Here is a 21,503-nt window from a genome sequence, read left to right on the forward strand (position 1 = left end):
AGAAAGCCCTCTTGGCTCGCTATGCGATCTCAGAGGAAACCTACCGACAGAAATTCCGCCAGCTGACCTGGAAGAAGGGGGAACCCGCCAGAGCTTTTGTCACTGCCCTTAAAGATGCGGCTGAACGTTGGCTCCAACCGGCAGTCACCCCCAGTCAAACCATAGTGGAAAGAGTGGTGATGGAACAGCTGGTGCAGGTCGTGCCCCCACGGGCCAAGGATTGGCTGGTGTGTAACCGACCCAAAACTCTAGAAGATGCCACAACCTTGTTGGAAAACGTGTCCGCTCTAGAGACCCGGGAGCCAACACGGGACGTCCCTCGAGGAGGCAGTCGTCCGGTGGGCGCCCCTAGTTTGGCCCGGGATGGACGGGCCCGTATCCTTCCCCGCCTACTACCGGGGGGGAACCCCCGGGGCCCGCCAGGAACCCTGGGGAGACCCGGGAGCGGACCCGGAGGAGGCCTGGGTGGGCAGAACCGTCCCCCAGTCCGCCCCGAAGGAGTAAGTGGGGAGATGGCGGGGAAAGGCCCGTGCTTCACTTGTGGACAGTGGGGACACTTCAAGCGAGAGTGCCCCCTCATGGAGTGCGACTTCGGGGGCGAATATGCTTTCCAGGCCGGGGTACCCGGGGCAAGACCCAAGCCCCTCTTGGTGGACCTTCAGTTGAGGGGGCGCCCACTCCAGGCCTTGCTGGACACCGGGTCATCTATCTCAATGGTTCTCGACTCCTTCTTGCCCCAGAACCTGCCAGTGCGGAGGATGGCCGCAGTGGCGTGTTTCCACCGACATGTGGAAGAGTACCCGGTGGTCCAAGTGGGGGTCGAGTGGAATGCCCGGTGGTGGCGGATGGAGGTGGCGAGGGTCCGAACACTCCCCTACCCCATGTTGATCGGACGAGACGCGCCCTGTTTCGGAGAGATGATGGCAAACATCGGATCCCCGACCCCGGAGGCCAAGGAGGATCACGTCAGGGTAACAGAAGTCGAAGACGAGGAACGGCCGGGGCCCTCCAGCGTCGGCGGGGAGCAAACACCGTCGTCCAGGGATTCCCTGACGCACGAATGGGAAGGAGACGGCCGGTTCGCCCACGCCCAGAACCAGGACCCCACTCTGGCAGCCCTGAGACGGTTGGTGGCGGTGAGTGAAGGGCAGGTTCGGGATCCCCGAAGGGCGGGACGTTGGCCCCGAATAATTGAAAAACGCGGGCGGTGGTATAGGGTGGTCCTAGATAAAGGGACGGAGGTGGAACAGCTGTTGGTCCCCTCTGAATACCGGGCCCAACTGCTGCGGTTAAGTCACGATCACTCCTGGGCCGGCCATCAGGGGGTGAAGAACACCTTACACCGCCTCCTAGGGCGGTTCTTCTGGCCCGCCATTTCCAAAGAAGTGAAGGCTTTCTGTCAGTCTTGTCCCCGATGCCAGCGCTGGACACCCCGCCCTCCGCCTCGAGCCCCGTTACAGCCACTTCCAGTGATCAGAACCCCGTTCGACCGCATCGCCATGGACTTCGTGGGGCCACTTCCACGGACCCCCCGGGGAAACCGGTTCATACTAGTAATTGTAGATTATGCTACCAGGTTCCCCGAAGCCATCCCGCTGCGGTCTATGCAGGCGATGGGGGTCTGCCGGGCTCTAATTAGGTTCTTTGCTCAGGTAGGGTTACCAAGTGAAGTATTAACCGATAGGGGCTCCTCCTTTACGGGGGGCATCACCCGACAGTTGTGTAAAACACTCGGAGTCCAGCAAATCTTCACTTCCGTGGCCCATCCCCAGACGGACGGGCTAGTAGAGTGGTTCAACCAGACGTTGAAAAACATGCTGAGGAAACTGGCAGGGGACCATCCACACCAGTGGGATCTCTATGTGGACCCCGTACTGTTCGCAGTCAGGGAGACCCCGCAAGCATCAACCGGGTATGCCCCCTTTGAATTGTTGTACGGACGGAGACCCCGAGGCATCTTAGGATTGGTTGAGCGGCCGTGGAGAGGCCGTGAAGAAGGAATAGAAGGTCGGGAGGTACCGGACTACCTGCAGGACCTCAGGGAAAGGTTAGACGTAGCTCGAGACTTGGCCGCCCAAAACCTGCAGAAAGCCCAACAAGAACAAAAGGCCGCCTACGACCGGGGCACCCGGGAACGAGAATTTCAGGCAGGAGAACAAGTCCTGGTGAAGGGAAGGATTTTCGGGGTTGGCGAAACTGATCCCTGGAAAGGCCCCTTTGAAGTGACCAAAGTGATAGGTCCCTGCACGTACGAGGTGAAGTGCGGACAGCGGGGGCACCAACGAAAACAAATACACATAAACGACCTAAAAGCATGGGTAGACAGGTCGGGTTCAATAGGGCTGTGTCAATTGGGGGAGGAACCTCTAGAACTCCCCGATGGACAAATTCCTTGGGGCGAGCCGGGGGTAAAGAAGGAGCACCCTCACATAGATCCGGGGCTAACCCCCGAGCAGCGACAACAAGTGATCCAACTACTCACCGGCTTACCTGTGATCTTCGCCTCCGACCCCGGGCGCACGACAATGGTCTCCCACGAAGTACGCACGCCGGACGGGAAGGTGGCCCGATCACCTTGGCGCCCCGTTCCCCGCCAGCGGTGGGAAGCCGTAGAACGGGAAGTAGCCAAGATGTTAGCCTTGGGGGTAGTGGAACCTTCGCGTAGTGCCTGGCGAAGTCCCATAGTGCTGGTGCCGAAGCCCGACGGGACTGTGCGGTTCTGTGTGGACTACCGGAAGGTCAACGACCTAGCACAGTTCGACGCGTACCCTATGCCGCGTTCGGATATTCTCATCGACCAATTGGGGGCTGCCCGGTATATATCGGCTATAGACCTGACGAAAGGGTACTGGCAGATCCCCATGAGACTAGAAGACCGGGAGAAAACAGCTTTCGCCACACCGTCAGGTCTCTACCAATTCACGGTAATGCCCTTCGGCCTTCACGGCGCGGCCGCCACCTTTCAACGGTTAGTCGACTGCGTACTAGCCCACTGCCAGGGTTTCTCCATGGCTTACATCGATGATATTATTGTGTTCAGTCCAGATTGGGACACCCATCTACTCCATCTGCGAACAGTGTTGCTGGCATTACACAACGCGGGCCTTAAAGCCAACCCGGCCAAAAGCCACATAGGTTTCCAAGAATTACGATACCTGGGATATATCGTGGGGAACGGACAACTTCGACCTTTACCTGAGAAAGTGACAACATTAGCGGAATCCCCATTACCACGCACCAAACGGCAGGTGCGCAGGTTTCTGGGAATCGTCGGGTATTATGGCAAATTCATACCCCACTTTGCCTCGCGGGCCGCTCCGCTGACGGATTGCCTGCGAAACTCGGAGCCTAACCTCGTCCGATGGACGATGGCACGTCGAGAAGCCTTTCAAGATCTACGGGGTGCTTTGTCTTCTGATCCCGTGTTGAAGAATCCCGACTTTTCCAAGCCGTTCCACGTCCATACCGACGCTTCCGACGCGGGACTCGGGGCAGCCTTGGTCCAAGTCTACAACGGGGCGGAACACCCCGTGTTGTACCTCAGCCGCAAACTCCAGGCGGCCGAACGCCACTATGCCACCATCGAAAAAGAGGCCTTGGCCATCAAATGGGCCGTAGGAGCCTTGCAGTATTACTTGACGGATAACCCCTTTGTCCTGGTCACCGACCACGCACCCCTACGCTGGATGCACCAGATGAAGCACCATAACCCCCGGATCCTACGGTGGTACGTGTCCCTCCTGCCATTCCAGTTTACAGTCCAACATCGGCCGGGGACCCAACATCTCCTGGCAGACTACCTCTCCCGGGTCTTCGAGCCGCCTCCGAGGGCCGGTCCAAGGGGGGGGATGTGTCCTGCGACCCCCGGGACCCCGGGAGTCGCCGGACTTGGCAGGGCTCCTCCTCCTTCCCCAAGAAGGGGCAGGCTGCAGGAGGAGGCGTCGGGACCGCCGCCGCTTGCGGCGGCGGGGTTCGGGCCGCCAGGGGAGCTCGCCGGCGGCGGGGGGGGAAGCGGGGCGCCGGGGAAACGACCCGGCTCCCCCGAGAACTTACCAGACCCCCCGGTCTCCTTTGCAGGGGGCCGCGAACCCCGCCAGCAGAGGGGCTGGCCCGAGGGCGGCGGCAGCAGCGGCGAAGAGGGAGAGGGGCGGCAGCCAGGAGGCGGCCCCGAAGAAGAGCGGAGCGGGCGGCGGCCCGCGAAACAGCTGATGGGCGGCCGCGCCCGGAGTGGAAGGGGGCGGGGAAGCTCAACCCCGTGGCGGGAGGCGGGGACCAGGGAAAGACAGGGAAACCTGGGAGACAGGAGCGGGGAGGAGGCGGGGAATGTCACGGGGACGGGTGGAGGGCGGCACCGGGAGGGAGGAGGATAAAAGGGGTGGAGGACGCGGAGGCCGAGGAGGAGCAGCAGGAGGAGTCTGTGGGGATCGACTGGGCAGGCGGCACAGTGATCCTGGCTTCCTCTGCGGGGGAATTGAAGCCAGACCCCCTCCTAAAAAGGTCTGAGGCCAGGGAAGCTCCTCCACCTCGAACTCCTCCTACACCGGTGGGAGGCGCCCCGAACGCAGAGGGGACAGGGGGCCTCACAATTCACCATTCATGGATAGAAAAGCCAGGACATTTATCCTCTATGGAGAATCCAGGACTCTTGTAAGGTTGATCCTCCTGATGTTCCTAGGAGACTCTGGGTATAAGGAAAATGCATCATACAGAAAAGTGTGGATTATTACTGCCCAGATTGATTTCACATTAACAGGATTTCAAAGAAGTTGTGATTTCCAGTTCTTCCATGGTGCCATTTCCTTTACAATTCATGCAAATGAGCTACAAGGGTTCCAAAAATTTCTTCACATTTTAAAACCATGCTATGCAGAAGAAGATAGTTTTCTCAAGGAATTCTGGGAGCAAGCATTTGATTGTTCATGTCCAAATCCTGCAGCACCAGTGGAAAACAATGAATGTACTGGGGAGGAGAAACTAGAGAGCCTCCCAGAGCCTTTTTTTGAAATGCATATCACTGGCCACAGCTATAGCATTTACAATGCTGTCTATGCCGTGGCACATGCTTTGCATGTGATGCACCCATCGAGAACCAATCCTCGAGGAATGGGGAATGGTAAACAATTCAAATTTCAAGATCTCCATCCTTGGCAGGTAAAGTCTCCTCAATGAAATGTATCTTCTACTACAAACAGATTAGAACATTCAACATTCTCCCATCTAAGAGTAACTGTGATTTATTTTCTCAGTTGTTCATTGAAACTTTTTGTGGGTTGTTGTTTACTTCTATACTTGATCAATGTGAGAAAGTAATATTTATTTATTTATTTATTTATTTATTTGTTAGTTAGTTAGTTAGTTTGTTCATTCGTTTATAGTCCACCTTGCTCCCCAATGGGGACCAAAAATGGCTTACATCATTCTCCCATCCTCCATTTTATCCTCACAAAAGCCCTGCGAGATAGGTTAGGGAGGGGTGGTGGCTCAGTGGTAGAGCATCTGTTTGGCATGTAGAAGGTCCTAGGTTCAAAACCCAACATCTCCAGTTAAAGGGACTAGGCAAGTAGGTGATGTGAAAGACCCCTGCCTGAGACCTTGGAGAGCCGCTGCCGGTCTGAGTAGTCTGATTCAGTAGAAGGTGGCTTCATGTCTTCATGTGACAGAATGTGACTGGCAAGTGGTCTCCTGATGAGAGGGCATTCAAACCCAGGCCTCCCAAATACTAGTCCGACACTTAACCACTGCAACATACTGGCTCTCAATATGTAACCATAAAATTTTAGTTTATCATCCTTGCCAATTCCTGCTTTTTGAGCCTTTAACAAAAGAAAGTAGATGAATCAAGTGTTTTTGGGCAGAACAAGACTCTGTTCTTCCCACTCTTCCACCAAGGTGTTTACCTGTGTGGTAATGTATTCAGCCCTGGCTAGTATTAGGATGGGAGACCACCAAGGAATACCAGGGTTGCTTTGTAGAGGAAGGCACTGGCAAACCACCTCTGTTAGTCTCTTGCCATGAAAACCCAAAAAAGGGGTCGCCATAAGTTGGCTGCAACTTGACAGCACTTCACACACACACAATGTATTCTGAGAGAGATAGTGACTGCCCTAAATTCTCCTAGAGAAGTCAATCTCTGAGTGGTGATTTGAATCTGGGTCTCACAAATTCTAATCCAACACAGAATTAAACTTTAATTTGTTTATTTAGAAGGTGTTTGCGCTGCCTTTCCACATAGTTCAGGATGCCCAAGGCAGCAAACAGGTCAAATCATTCGAGCAATTTTTAGAATTCATATATATAAAACAATAAAAACAGTTAAACACAACACAAACATATGGACCCATATGTTATACATGCACAGGAATGAGGATCAAGTAAGGTCACTGAGAGAACATCTAACAAAGCAGAAAATTCTTCACCCATTGGAGGAAGAATAATGACAGAGTGGTTCAACAAAATCTCCCTGGGGAAGGAATTCTATGTTGGTGCCACAATGGAAAAGGACTATTCTTGGATTGCCACCCATTTATCACAGAAGATGGCAGCTACCAAAGCAGGACCATCAGCAGTAACAGTACGGGTTAGATTGGTTCATGTGGAAGTAGGAACACTTGGACAGTTAAATTTCAATATGTTATCTTTCCCTCCTTTAAATTAGCTCTATCCATTTCTTCGAGGCATTTCGTTTAATAATTCAGCTGGAGAACATGTGTCTTTTAATGATAACAGGGAAATGGAATCCAGGTTTGATATAATGAGCTTGGTCACATTCCCAAACAAATCTTTTCTTCGAGTGAAAGTTGGAAGTTTAGATCCCCATTCTTTGGAAGGAAACAAATTAAATATTCATGAGGATCTCATTGTGTGGCAAAGTCATTTTAACCAGGTATGGGTTATTTGATAATCTCAGAGGCCATGTGGTAACATTCTAGCAGTTTGGTTTATGAAAAAAAAATGCTTTCCTGTGTATTGATCCGGCTATAATCCAAATATGAACTTTAAAGGGCAAAAACATACAGCAAGGTATGAAATTAAAGTGAACGAGAATGTAGACAACAGTGCCCCGGTAGACATTACATACTTGGGCTTTCAAAATGCTTTTGACAAGGTACCTCGCCAAAGACTCCTGAGTAAACTTTGCTGTCATGAGATAAGGACGGGTTCGATTGTGGGTTAAAAATTGGTTAAGTGACCGGAAGCAAAGAGTAGGAATAAGTGGACAGTTCTCACTAAGGAAGGAAGGAAGCAGTGGGGTCCCACAAGGATTGGTATTGGGGCTGGTACTATTTAATTTCTTCATAAATGATCTGTGATTAGGGGTGAGTAGCATAGGGGCCAAGTCTGCAGATGACACAAAATAATTCTTCATTAGCTACAAATAACCACTCTCTACTTGGCCATTCTTCTTTGTAGAGAACGAAGCACTGGGCTGGACAGACGATTCATCAATCCAATAAATGTAAAAATAATACCTGCCACATTTTTGCCTCTGCATTGTTCCATTTCATCTGCATAGTCTGTTTATATATCAGCTCTTGAACCATAAAGGAATGCCTGAATTCTCCCATCCCTGGCTTCTTTCCTGTGTGGACAGGTGGTTCCCGTTTCTGTGTGCAATGACCCCTGCCACCCTGGTTATCTGAAGAAAAAGAAGGAAGGGGAGAAATTTTGCTGCTACAATTGTACTCCCTGCCCAGAAGGGAAAATTTCAAACCCAAAAGGTAGGTGATTTGCAGCCCATTCCTGAGGTGCGCCGGCAGGTGTACCCAAAGCCCTTAGGAGGCAGACTACGGCCTCCGCCAGCGCAGGGGCCCCAGCGCCGGCGTGCAGGCCCAGGCACCAGTCCCCGGCCACCGCCACATCAGCACTGGGCCCGGCCGCCACAACAGCCTCCTGCTGGCCTCCGGCCGCCAACACAGGCTGCAGCAGCGAGCTAGGAGGCGTTCCGGTGCCCCTGGGTGGGGAGATGTTCCCAGGGCATTCCAGCGCCGGCTGCGAGGTGGGGCCAATGACTCCCGAGCACTTTCGGCTCAGAAACGGCCCTTTTTATTTTTGTTAAGGTACCTATGCAGGTTGCACGGGTTTTTGGTGCCAGGCAGAGGTTTCGGCAGTGCGGAAACCTCTTTAGGAGGCAACGCCACTGGGTTGCCTCCTAATCCCGGCGCAGGCATTCCACTCAGGAATGCACTGTTAGGATATGATTCTATGCTCACGTGTCTGGCGACTAGCACTACTGAACATAGTAGAACTTACTTAGACAGCTGTCCCAGAGCCTCCAATAGATTCCCGATTGAACATAATGGCTTTTCAGACATAACCAACACATAACCTTAAAAAGCACACTGATGTAATGAGAGTCAAAATAATTAATGAAGAAATGTCAATCGCGGGGCAGGGGGAATGAAATTCCTTTTCAGGTGACCACTTCTACATATGGAACCAGCAATATGAAGCCAACTTGGAGAAAGTTCTCACTGCTCTGACTTCAAATATGGTCATGGAAATTGGCACGAAGTCACATGTAACCTGCCACTGTCTTTGTTGTGTTTTCAGGCATGGAAGACTGTTTGAAATGCTCAGAAGATCAATATCCAAGCAAGGGTCAAGATAGATGTATTCCCAAAAGGATAAGCTTCCTGTCTTATGGAGAACCTCTAGGGATCAGTTTAGCCTTGGTAGCAGTTTATTTCTCTATCATCACAGCTTTTATACTAGGAACTTTTATTAAGCACAAAGATACTCCAGTAGTCAAAGCCAACAACAGGGATATTACCTACAGTCTGCTTATCTCCCTTCTCCTCTGCTTTCTCTCGTGCCTCCTATTTCTGGTACAACCAAGGAAGGTGACCTGCTTCCTCCGTCAATCTGCCTTTGGCATTATCTTTTCAGTGGCTCTTTCTTGTGTCTTGGCCAAAACCATCACTGTGGTTGTGGCCTTCATGGCCACCAACCCTGGGTCCAGCATGAGGAAGTGGGTGGGGAAAAGACTGACCAACTTCATTGTCCTGTCCTGCTCACTCATTCAAGCAAGCATTTGTACAGGATGGCTAGGAATCTCTCCCCCTTTCCCTCAGTTGAACACACAGTCACTGAAGGAAGAGATCATCAGAGAATGTAATGAAGGATCTGTTACCATGTTTTATATTGTTCTGGGTTTCATGGGCCTTCTGTCCCTCATAAGCTTGACTGTGGCTTTCTTTGCCAGGAAGTTGCCCGACTGTTTTAATGAAGCCAAGTTCATCACCTTCAGCATGCTGGTGTTTTGCAGTGTCTGGTTATCATTTATTCCAGCGTATTTGAGCAGCAAAGGGAAATACATGGTAGCTGTGGAGATCTTCTCTATCTTAGCCTCCAGTGCCGGGTTGCTGTTTTTTATCTTTGGCCCCAAATGCTACATTATTCTTATGAAGCCTGAGCTGAACACGAAAGAACAATTATTTAGGAGAAAGAATTAAACACTTTAGTTTTTAGTTCATGTTTTAGTAGTCAGTTTTTGGCAGCGAAAAAGATGAGTTTTTTATACCTTTTGGTCTTTTCTATTACCATTGAGAGGCTGCCCATGGGATTGGTGATATGGATGAGTGCAAAAATGTTCTTATTTCTCAATTCAAATATTGTCTCCATTCTTTGCCCCCTCATTGGATAGAACTCCCTTCTGAGAGACTTCCAAAGACAAATCTGTCCAAGCTGGATTCTGAGATGACCCTGGCACTAAGGCCAAACTGTAATTGTCTGAAATTGATTTATTTCTTCCACTCCCAGTTAATGTTTGTTTAATTTTTATTAAAATACATATAAATGTTGTTAAAGACATCTTAAAATTACAAGAATTAAAAATATGGATCCAGCAGTGTGCAAGTGGAAACTTCTTTCTGTGTTGCTTACCAACGACTATATGGGGCTCCTGACTGTCCGCTAGGGTTGGCAGGTCCCTCTTCGCCACAGATGGGAGATTTTAGGGGTGGAGCCTGAGGAGGGCGGGGTTTGGGGAGGGACTTCAATGCCATAGAGCCCAATTGCCAAAGCAGCCGTTTTCTCCAGGTGAATTGATCTCTATCAGCTGGAGATCAGTTGTAATAGCAGGAGGTCTCCAGCAAGTACCTGGAAATTGGCAACCCTACTGTCTGCAGGCCCTATGCTGCAAAATGAGCTCCATTCTGCTTTCTTCTTTTGTTGTCTAATGTTCATGGGGTGGTTAAATTGTCAAATCGTTGACCTGTAAATTGTTTTATTTTAAAGATTTCATTGTAATTTTTTAGTATTTATTATATTGATCATTATGTTGTTAGCTACCCTGAGCCTGGTCTTGGCCAGGGAGTGAGAGTGGGACAGAAAAACAAACAAACAAACAAACAAACGGTCTTTGTGCAGTTCTGCTGTTGTAAGTTCTTGTGCAACACTAGAACTTTCCTCCCTATATATTACAGAAAATAGGAGTTGGTTGGTTGCACAAGATTTCATTCACGTGAGAACACAAATGGGGATATAGTGATTTTCACTTAGCATAAATGGCTACACCTGTCTTTTTGGGGGGCACTGCTTGTGCAAAAGCTTTAGTGCAAGCAGACATTTTGCAACTGATGCACCCCATACAAGTTGTAACAAAATCCTATTAAATCCCCATATACCCAATACAATGGCTACAGATTAAACCCTACCAAAAGCTAAGGCAAATAAATTGGATTTACAGCATCTCTTAAAGGCAGTTAACATAAGAACATAGCGTAGTGCCCCGTTGGACAGTCCTCCAGTATCCACATTACTCACAGACACTGGGAAGAAATGGCAAAAAAGGGGGAGGGGGACCTCCAAAGTAACTGGTTGGCTCTTGTGTGAGACAGGAAGCTGGACTAGATGGACCACTGGTCTGATCCAGCAGGACTCTTCTTATGTTCTTATAGCCTTCTTAAGGGCTGGTACATTCCTGTTCTGTTTCAGTTCTTGAAAAAATGGGGATGGGGGTGTTGCCTGGTAGAGTGAGTCCAGTTGCCTGTTGCCCTAGAGTAAGCCCAGGCAGGAACTGGTCCTCATGATAAGTTTTACACAGCTAAATTTTCCTCTAAAAGGACATTGCCAGCCACAAGCTGGACTAGTGGCCACCATAACATGTATTTTGGTTCTTAGATTATTGGCATCAAACACTTGGCTCAGTTATGAATTTTTTATAATTGCTTTTCAAGCTGTATTGGGTATGATGACAGGTGATGTTTAGGCTATATGTTAAATCTCCATAATGTAAAATTAGAGAAGAATAAATAACAGAAAAGGAAGTTAGCACCAAACCTACCCTCCCTAGACTCCACCTGGCAAATCTGCAGGGATTTCCCAACCCACAGTTGGCAACCCTTACGATGGCCTCATCTTGGGTTCTAACCTTCCTTTTGTGGTTTGTTCACACTTGGAAATCTGGAACCCACTTTTGTTAACACAAAGAGGAACAGCGGTGACCTGTGGACAGATCGGGGTGGTGGTGGTTATATTCGTTATAATGCTGCCACTTGGGATCGCAAATTCAGCAGAAATGTGGTTATCTTTCCCTGCAATTATTCAGATTGCTGTAATTTATCAGGCCAAAACTCCTCTGGCTGTACACAAAGTGGCAGCAAACCATCTGAAACGGTCATAAATTGCCCTTGAACAAATGAGAGGTGGGGAAAGGGGCAGAGGAGGCAGGGCTTGTCGTTTGAGTCTGTGCCGTTGTGCACTGATGAATCCAACTTGAGTCTGGGTCTTGTGCGATCTCGGCTAGCATTCAGGGCTTGCATTTGGAACTGGTAACTGTACCAGGGCAGACACAATTCAAGATAGCTTTATATGCTGTAGACAGGCATAGGAGAATCTAAGTCTGGAGAAAAGCTTTGTGGCCAGGATGGTAAAGCTCGTGTTGCTGCTTCTATTGCCTCCTGTGGCATGTAAAGTGCATACCGTGAAGAGTCCTCTGAGTGACCCCATCCCTGTTCCTCATGAATGGTACCAGTCAGGGGACCTCCTCATTGGTGGGATTGCTTCTCAGATCATGTACACTCTTCAGGAAATTCCTTTCAAGAAAAATCCTTTGCTAGACATGTTCGAGGTTCCAGAGTAAGGGATTTCTCCCCTCTCAGCATCATGTGAACTTAATACCCATAGTCATTGTTTTGACAAATGACAAGAGATTCAAAGAAGAACATGCAACTTTGGTCTAAAAGTGTCTTTACGTTGATATGGCCAGTGGTAACAAGATAGACAGTTGAAGGAATTTTTGTTTTAGATAGATAGATAGATAGATAGATAGATAGATAGATAGATAGATAGAGAGAGAGACAGACAGACAGACAGACAGACAGACAGACATGAGAGAGAGAGAGAGAGAGAGAGAGAGATGGATGGATGGATGGATGGATGGATGGATGGATAGATAGATAGATAGATCCTATATTATATTATATTTATTGTACTGTATTGTATTATATACTATGGCATGGTATTTTAAAGCAAATATATTGTTATTACTACTGATGTAAGCTGCCCTGAGCCTGGCCTTAGTCGGGAAAGTGCGGGATAGAAGCCAAATAAAATAAAAGAGAACAAGAAATGAAACAGTGTTTGGGTTTCTTTAAAAAAAAGTTTAAAATTTCAGGCAAAACAACAAATATGATTAGTATGACAAAGGGCTACAGAGACCAGTAATGTTATTTGGGCTACAAAGATATTTATTAAGTCAGAAATCATCAATAAGAAATGAAATGATTTTTTAACTAACCAATGGATATATTGCAGAAAATCAGAAGGGAAACAGACAGGTTTTGACAAGAAATGATTGATTTGTGGAATTCTTATTTAAAACATGTTTGTCTCCATCTATAGTATGGTGACAAAGTTCTACCAGCACTGTCTTGCCTTGACATTTGCTGTAAATGAGATCAATGAGAATCCCAAGATTTTGCCCAATTTCACTCTCGGGTTCCACATCTATGACAGCTACTACGATGACATGATGACCTATCGGACCACTCTGGACATGCTCTTCAAAATGCATAAATTTGTCCCCAACTACAAATGTGACACTCAGAAAAAAATAACTGCCATAATTGGGGGACTTAGCTCCAAGATCTCCTTCCGTGTGGCTGACATTTTAAGTCTCTACAAGGTTCCACAGGTATATTGGGCGGTGGGAATTGTCACACATTGTACTCTTATTCTAAGATCAGTCTGAGGTTGAAAGGGAAGGGAAGGGAAGGGAAGGGAAGGGAAGGGAAGGGAAGGGAAGGGAAGGGTTTTGACAAGAAATGATTGATTTGCGGAATTCTTATTTAAAACATGTTTGTCTCCATCTATAGTATGGTGACAAAGTTCTACCAGCACTGTCTTGCCTTGACATTTGCTGTAAATGAGATCAATGAGAATCCCAAGATTTTGCCCAATTTCACTCTCGGGTTCCACATCTATGACAGCTACTACGATGACATGATGACCTATCGGACCACTCTGGACATGCTCTTCAAAATGCATAAATTTGTGCCCAACTACAAATGTGACACTCAGAAAAAAATAACTGCCATAATTGGGGGACTTAGCTCCAAGATCTCCTTCCGTGTGGCTGACATTTTAAGTCTCTACAAGGTTCCACAGGTATATTGGGCGGTGGGAATTGTCACACATTGTACTCTTATTCTAAGATCAGTCTGAGGTTGAAAGGGAAGGGAAGGGAAGGGAAGGGAAGGGAAGGGAAGGGAAGGGAAGGGAAGGGAAGGGAAGGGAAGGGAAGGGAAGGGAAGGGAAGGGAAGGCAGAGAGTACAATAGAAATGATTGGCATTTTGAAGTGAGAAGGAGAATTGATTCACAGAGGCAAAAAGAAATAGGAAAGGGTACAGAGAGATTCTTCCAGCATTTTTCTTTCCCAAGATCCTTTCCAAGAAAATGATTAATACATGGAGAATTTAGTGAAAGCCACCTAGAATACTACTTGACTTTCATTAGGACCAAACCCTCAGATTGCATCTGTAAATATTAATTGCGTAAAAGAGGAATGCAACACATTGACACTCTATCTCATCTTCCTAACATGTATAAATTTCCTTCTAGCTCACATATGGCTCATTTACCCCAGAACATGAGAGTACAGCCCAGACCTCTTCCTTTTTCCGCATGGCCCCAAATGAAACCCATCAGTATACAGGGATTATTCAGTTGCTTCTCTATTTTGGGTGGACATGGGTTGGGCTCCTAGCTGTGGATGATGACAGTGGAGAACATTTCTTGAAGACCCTGGAGCCATTGCTTTCCAAGAATGGAATCTGCTTGGCCCTCATGGGAAGAATTCCAAATCGATCAGATTGGAATACCTTGGTGGACATCAATGGTTTGCTGTCAAATATCTATCTACCATTCATGGACAGAAAAGCCAAGACATTTATCCTTTATGGAGAATCTAGGACCATTGTAAGGTTGATAACTCTGATGTTCCTAGGAGACCCTGGGTATAAAGAAAATGTATCATACAGAAAAGTGTGGATCATCACTGCCCAGATTGATTTCACTTTAGCAGGCACTCAAAAGGGCTGTGATTTACAATTCTTCCATGGTGCCATTTCCTTTACAATTCACGCAAATGAGCTTCAAGGGTTCCAGAAATTTCTTCAGATTTTAAAACCTTGCTATGCACAAGAAGATCGTTTTCTCAAGGAATTCTGGGAGCAAGCTTTTGATTGTTCATGTCCAAATCCTACAGCACCGGTGGATGTCAATGAAGCATGTACTGGGGAGGAAAAGCTAGAAAGCCTTCCAGAGCCTTTTTTTGAAATGCATATCACTGGCCACAGCTACAGCATTTACAATGCGGTCTATGCTGTGGCACATGCTTTGCATGTGGTGCACTCATCGAGATCCAATCTCCAAGCAATGGGAGATGGTAAAGGAATCATATTTCAAGATCTCCAGTCTTGGCAGGTAAAGTCTCCACAATGAAATGCACCTTCTACCTTGAACAGATTAGAATATATGTTTTCCCATCTAAGGATAACTATGAATATGCAATTATTTTCCTTATGGAGAAAAATTCTACGTGTACATTTAGTGCCGTACCTGGATTGTTTGAAACAGTAGCTCTCCTAAAGCAAGCAGATACAAGGGCCGGAGGCAGGAACTATAGTCAGTAAATCAATCCAAGGTCACAGCGGGCTACCTGAAACTGACTCCCGTCAGGATAGAACTCAGGTCATGAGCAGAACATGGACTGCAGTACTGCAGCTTACTACTCTGCGCCACAGTGCTCTCAATATGTAATATGTAAATATTTAGTTTATCATCCTTGCCAATTCCTGCTTTTTACGCCTTTGATAAAAGAAAGTAGATGAATCAAGAGTCTTTGGGCAGGCAAGACTCTTGGGCAGTTAAATTTCAATATGTTATCCTTTTTTCCCCCTTTAAATTAGCTCCACCCATTTCTTCATGGCATTTTCTTTAATAACTCAGCTGGAGAACTTGTGTCTTTTAATGATAACAGGGAAATGGAATCAGAGTTTGATATAATGAATTTAGTCACATTTCCAAACAAATCCTTCATACGAGTGAAAGTCGGAAGTATAGGTCCTGATTCTCTAGACAGCAACAAATTCGTCATTCACAAGGATCTAATTGTGTGGCAAAGAACTTTAAACGAGGTATGGATTCTAGTATATTCTCTGAGACCACTAGATCATGATGTGGGAATCTGAGCTATCCAAGTATGCACTGCTGTGTCTTAAACAGTTTATAATCCAAATATGAACTTTCACATAAAAATATACTAACCAGTATAAAATTAAAGTGGTTACTATATCTATTTCACCCAACATTTGAACTCACTTTTTGTCTGTATGTGTGAAAGTATGAATTATACCCAGTTCTTCATTGACTACACCTTGCCAACAACCTAATCGCCATTCTTGTTACCACACAATGCCCAACAGTCAATTTATTTTTAGCAGTGTGAAAAATCTCCTCATCCATCCCAAGATAATTCATAAATAGCATTTGCAGTACTTGCTTCAGTATTATTCTATTTCATCTGCTCACTGTATGTTTAATATATCAGTCAATGAAACATAACAGAAGGTCTGATTTCTCCCTTCCGAAATGGCTCTCATCTGTGAACAGATGGTTCCTCTTTCTGTGTGCAACGACTTCTGCTATCCTGGTTATCAGAAGAAAAAGAGGGAGGGGGATAAATTTTGCTGCTATGATTGTGCTTCTTGTCCCAAAGGGAAGATTTCAAACCAGAAGGGTAGGTAATTTATGTTGCCATTCTAAGTGCATCTCAAGCTCATTTGTCCTCTTGAAAGCACATATGAGAAACAAATTAGGACAGCTTCAGACAAACAAGAATTCAAAAGGGTCCATACCTATCAGGGCTGGCCATGAGTCAAACGCTCTTCACTGCCTTTCAAATAATTTGTGTCTAGTGTAAGAGGGGAGGGAAGGTGGCATGGTATAGCCCGCTCTCGTCAGATATTGGAAGCAAAGCAGGGTTGGTATTTGGAAAGGAGACCACCAAGGAAGGCTCTGCAGAGGAATGCAGTGGCAAACCACCTCTGATTTTCACTTGCCTTGAAAGCACCTTTCTGGGTTCACCATAAGCCGGCTGTGACTTGATGGCACTTTACACACCCACACAGTGTAAGTGGAATAGGAAACCCTTAAACACAAACCTTAGGGCTATGCTAGTTCTCTGTAGTCTGTAGTTCTTCATGCAAAGATGTAAGAATGCAGCCAAACTCATAATGATAACCACCACAACACACATTGTTAAAACCATCGTATTAAAATAATGAGAATAGAAATAATAATACAGACATATCAGTGTCAGAATTATGAAATACACTTTCACATGAGCACCTTCACACATGGAACCAGCACAGAGAAGTCTATTTGGAGAAAGTTTCCTACACTTCTCTCAAACTAAATATAGTCATGGAAATCGTAACATCTAAACTCACACTGAGATGGTCCTTCTTCCTTTTGTTTTCAGGCATGGATGACTGTTTCAAATGCCCAGAAGATCAATATCCAAACAAGGATCACGATCAATGCATTCCCAAGACAATAAGTTTTCTTTCTTATGACAACCCTCTAGGGAGCAGTTTAGCCTTGGTTGCAATTTCTTTTTCCCTTGTCACAGCTTTGGTACTGGCAACTTTTATTAAGCACAAAGATACCCCGATAGTCAAAGCCAACAACAGGGATATCACCTACACTCTGCTCATTTCTCTTCTCCTCTGCTTCCTTTCCTCTTTACTATTTTTAGGACAACCGACAAAGGTGTCTTGCTTTCTGCAACAATCTGCTTTTGGTATCGTCTTCTCCGTGGCTGTTTCTTGTGTCTTGGGCAAAACCATGACTGTGGTTGTAGCTTTCATGGCCACCCAACCTGGTTCCTGCACAAGGAAATGGGTAGGAAAGAGACTGACCAATTCCATTGTCCTTTCCTGTTCTCTCATTCAAATAGGCATTTGTACAGTTTGGTTAGGAATATCTCCCCCTTGCCTGACATTTGATATGCAGTCCATGGATGAAGAGATTATAGCAGAATGTTATGAAGGGTCTCCTGTTATGTTTTATATTGTTCTGGGCTACATGGGACTTCTGTCCATCATAAGCTTGACTGCGGCGTTCTTTGCCCGGGAGTTACCAGATAGTTTTAACGAAGCCAAGTTCATCACCTTCAGCATGCTGATGTTTTGCAGTGTTTGGTTGTGTTTTGTTCCAACCTTTGTGAGCACTAAGGGGAAATACATGGTGGCCGTGGAGATCTTCTCCATCTTAGCCTCCAGTGCTGGGTTACTGGTTTGTATCTTTTCTCCCAAATGCTACATTATTCTGTTGAGGCCTGAACTGAACAAGAAGAAACAGCTAATCAGGAGAACCAATTCAAGAATCTAACTCTTCAGTTACATGTAGATATACTGTATGGAAATGAGACAATAAAAGTTAGGGCTTGCCACTGTATTGTGAGTTCAATGAATTCTGCGTATATATTCCAAGCAAACAAAACCAATATAAAAACCAATATAAAATGGAGAATGCAGAATGAAATCTGCTGTTATGTGACTATTCATTCTACGGCTACATGACTTTTCCTGTATAAGTGAAGATAATCATTTTTAGAATTGAATTACTGTTCTTCTGCTGAACCTGGACCAAGGCTTTTTTTTTTTTCCATTTTGTGTGTGTTGTGTATAGACATTTTCTGTTAGTTGATGAAACCTAGGGATATTTGTGTCATTTATTGAAGGTGTGGTGATGCTTGATATGTAATACCAGAAATGTGTGATTCATGATAGTGTTTTGGACATTTACTGAATGTCAACCAATCCCAGCAAAGACACTCACAAGTTTCAAAGATATGCTGGTAGATTTTTCATGTCAAACATAATAACATTTTTATATATTTGAATTACTTGAAATTTTAAGTTGTACACAAATGATTAAAAAATGCAATTGAATTAAAATTATAATAAATAATGGAAATTTCTCCCATGGCTGTAATACACATGTGTGTGTTTTCCTGGATTCTATTAATTTCTTTCCAAATAGTCATGACAATATCATGCTGAAGATTGCCTTACCAGAGAATTTAGCTAAAGAGATTAATTAAGATGAAATCATAATACTCCTTTTTCCTCCTCACAGTATTTTGGCATACAGCTTCTTAAATAATTGTGTCAATGCCTGAGTCCAAAACATGTGTGACACTTTGTATTTTCACTAAATATGCTGAAGGAAAATCAAAGCAAAACATACACACTCACTCAAAACCAGTATCACACCTCCAAAATCTTGAGGTCACAGTTCATGGGAGTTTTTTTTTTGGGGGGGGGGGATCATTGATGGAGGATATAATAAATCTCCCTTATGGCTACTTGGTTGGTCCTGAATGACCAATACCATTCAGCCATTATCCTAATATTTGTTTTAATAAAATGTTTTAATAAGATGAGACATTGCACATTTAAAAAAGATGTTATCATTTTGGGGTTTGTCCATGCTGGTAAAATATTGTCTGTATTATCTCTTGTGATTCTTAATATAAGATCCCTCATTTTCAGATTTTGGCTTTGAACTTTGTTAATGAGTATTAAAAGATGACAATAACAAAACCTTCCTTATCTTCAAGTCACAACATCTACTTATATGTTATTCTAGACTTTAAAAGGATGAATTAGTCTTGCCACCTTAAAATAATGATGCTAGAAAACTGAGGACATGGGATATTACTGGCAAGTCATTCCTTTATTTCCTTAACAAATATTTTACATTAAGTTTTGCATTAATGTTCATCTAGTCATTCTTGTGTACCATAAGCTAGTCCTTCAGAGCTAAAAGGGCAGGAGATTGTTCAGTGAACAGCACAGATTTTTTCAATCAGGATGCAAGCCTACAGAGAGTCACCAGGGACTAAATCCAATTGATCCCAACTGGACTTATTTCTGAGCCAACACACTTGAGATTCAGCTTCATGTAAGCAATGTTCTGCATCTTGGCCCCACCATCTAACAGAACAATTTGGACCGTAATGTCCCTGTTGGAGTGGTCTTGCCGGTGGAAATTTGGAATCCCCTTGTGGCCATACTAAGGAGCAGCAGAGATCTGCGGTCAAAATTGCAAGGGGGGGGGGGGAAGCTGCAGTATCAATGGTGCTACTCAGACCTCAAAAGTAATTATCTCCCCCTGCAATTATGTACATTACTGTCATTTGTACTCCTTCAGAGGTGACCAGAAGGTACTTGAAGTCTGTGAGTTAGAGAGTCTGAATGTGGTATTATTATTTTTTTCCATTGATAATCCCTGGATGATTTCTAGTCACAGTCAGTATGTGTTTAACATGGTAGCAATGGTAGGAATTACATTTGTACATTGCTCTTTAAGAAGTCACTCAGGCAATTGCCATCAAAGGCAATTTGTTACACCGTAAATGGGAACGGAAGAAACTACATCTCAAGAGAAGGTTTGGGGTCAGGATGCTGAGACTGGTGGTGTTGCTAGTTCTGTTGTCCCCCATGGAATGCCAAGCAGATGCTATGAAGTGCCCTGTGAGCGATCCCCTCCCAGTTCCACATAAATTGTATCAGTCAGGGGACCTTCTCGTCGGCGGGATCACATCTCATATCCGCTACACTTTTCATGGATTATTTTTTGAGCAAAATCCTTTGGATATTTTTTTAGATGTTCCACAGTAAGGAATGCACTTCCTCCTTCATATCATGAGCTTAGCCAGATCACAAACTGTCTTTGTGCAGGAAATAGATGCAGAGAAAGAACATGTGGGCTCGATCCACCCTAACGTTCCCCCTTTCAGTTCCTCCCTGAGTCTTACGCATTCAACTTTTGGCATTCAATCTGGGATTTCTTCTCGCTATAAGAAAGCTTTCTATTCTGCCTGTTGGCAGGGGGTGACAAAGGAGATTGCAACACTATCCTCAATCAATCAATATTTATTACAATCAAAAGATCACTTAATATTGGCTTAACAGCACATTACATACAAATATAAAATTAATATAAAATATTAAAATGCATAACCTTATTGTAATGTCATTAATTATACATAAAAGTTATTAAAATGCTTGCAATATCTGTTTTCTTAGAGACAATGAATTTGGCCACTTTAGAGGTGGTCTCATTGTGTGGTTTGCAAAGAGGAGATATGTGTAGAATTTTCCAGATCTTCCTTTGTACTTAGATCATGTAGGGGTGAGATTTTGGCCTCTTTAGAGATGGTCTCATTGGAGTGGTCTGCAAGGGAGAGATATGTGTAGAATTCTCCAGATCTTCCTGGGAACTTAAATGGAGTAGGGGTGAGAGATGTGGAATGAATGGACATTATAATAGCACACGTTCCACTGTTTTTACTGCCTCCAATTGTCAGGAACACAAACATTGAGAATAGGGGATATTCAACACTTCAGCTGTTTGCAAGATGATTTGGAGTCCAGAAGATTTTAGTTGTTGTTTGGGCAGTAGAGGAACATGTGTATGAGCTGAGAAACATTACACATTTAAACAGTACCTAGGTAATAAAATCAGGGCCAGACTGGTATTGTGGTAAAGGGATACATTATAACATTTTCTTCTTTAACCCTACTTACAGTATAGTGACAAAGTACTACCAGCATGTCCTGGCTTTGGCCTTTGCCATAAAAGAGGTCAATGAAAATATAAAGATCTTGCCCAACATCACTCTTGGGTCCCACATCTATGACAGCTACTATAACATGAGGATGACCTATCGTACCACTCTGGACCTGCTCTTCAAAGCACAAAGATTTGTTCCTAACTACAAATGTGACACCCAGAGAGACTTCATAGCTGTCATCGGGGGACTTGGCTCTGAGACTTCCTTCCATATGGCAGAAATCTTAGGTCTCTACAAAATTCCACAGGTAGGTCATGTGAGTGAGGAATTTGAGGATTTTCACAAATTATACCTTTCTGTTGTTATTCCAGGAGTTATTTCATGGTACAAATGGTTCAAAAGATAGGACTGACC

General features: G+C 45.2%; 1 protein-coding gene across 1 annotated transcript; it reads left to right on the forward strand.

Annotated features, from left to right (window-relative positions):
* Positions 1 to 11,866: 11,866 nt before the first annotated feature.
* LOC130489934 (vomeronasal type-2 receptor 26-like) lies at positions 11,867 to 17,896 on the forward strand. The gene is made up of 7 exons (XM_056863721.1): positions 11,867 to 12,078; positions 12,844 to 13,135; positions 13,372 to 13,608; positions 14,063 to 14,888; positions 15,452 to 15,639; positions 16,115 to 16,241; positions 16,986 to 17,896. The coding sequence occupies exons 1-7, from the start codon at positions 11,867 to 11,869 to the stop codon at positions 17,894 to 17,896; spliced, it is 2,793 nt and encodes a 930-aa protein (XP_056719699.1).
* The last annotated feature ends 3,607 nt before the right edge of the window (positions 17,897 to 21,503 follow it).

This window comes from Euleptes europaea, chromosome 18, assembly GCF_029931775.1.
Source record: "Euleptes europaea isolate rEulEur1 chromosome 18, rEulEur1.hap1, whole genome shotgun sequence".
Taxonomy (NCBI): domain Eukaryota; kingdom Metazoa; phylum Chordata; class Lepidosauria; order Squamata; family Sphaerodactylidae; genus Euleptes; species Euleptes europaea.

What these genes read in the sequence shown, in the direction of transcription:
- LOC130489934 (XM_056863721.1), top strand. Translation starts at nt 11,867, where the DNA reads ATGGTAAAGCTCGTGTTGCTGCTTCTATTGCCTCCTGTGGCATGTAAA. An exon ending in GACATGTTCGAGGTTCCAGA is followed by an intron (nt 12,079 to 12,843) that starts GTAAGGGATTTC and finishes CTCCATCTATAG; the next exon opens with TATGGTGACAAAGTTCTACC. An exon ending in GTCTCTACAAGGTTCCACAG is followed by an intron (nt 13,136 to 13,371) that starts GTATATTGGGCG and finishes GCTGTAAATGAG; the next exon opens with ATCAATGAGAATCCCAAGAT.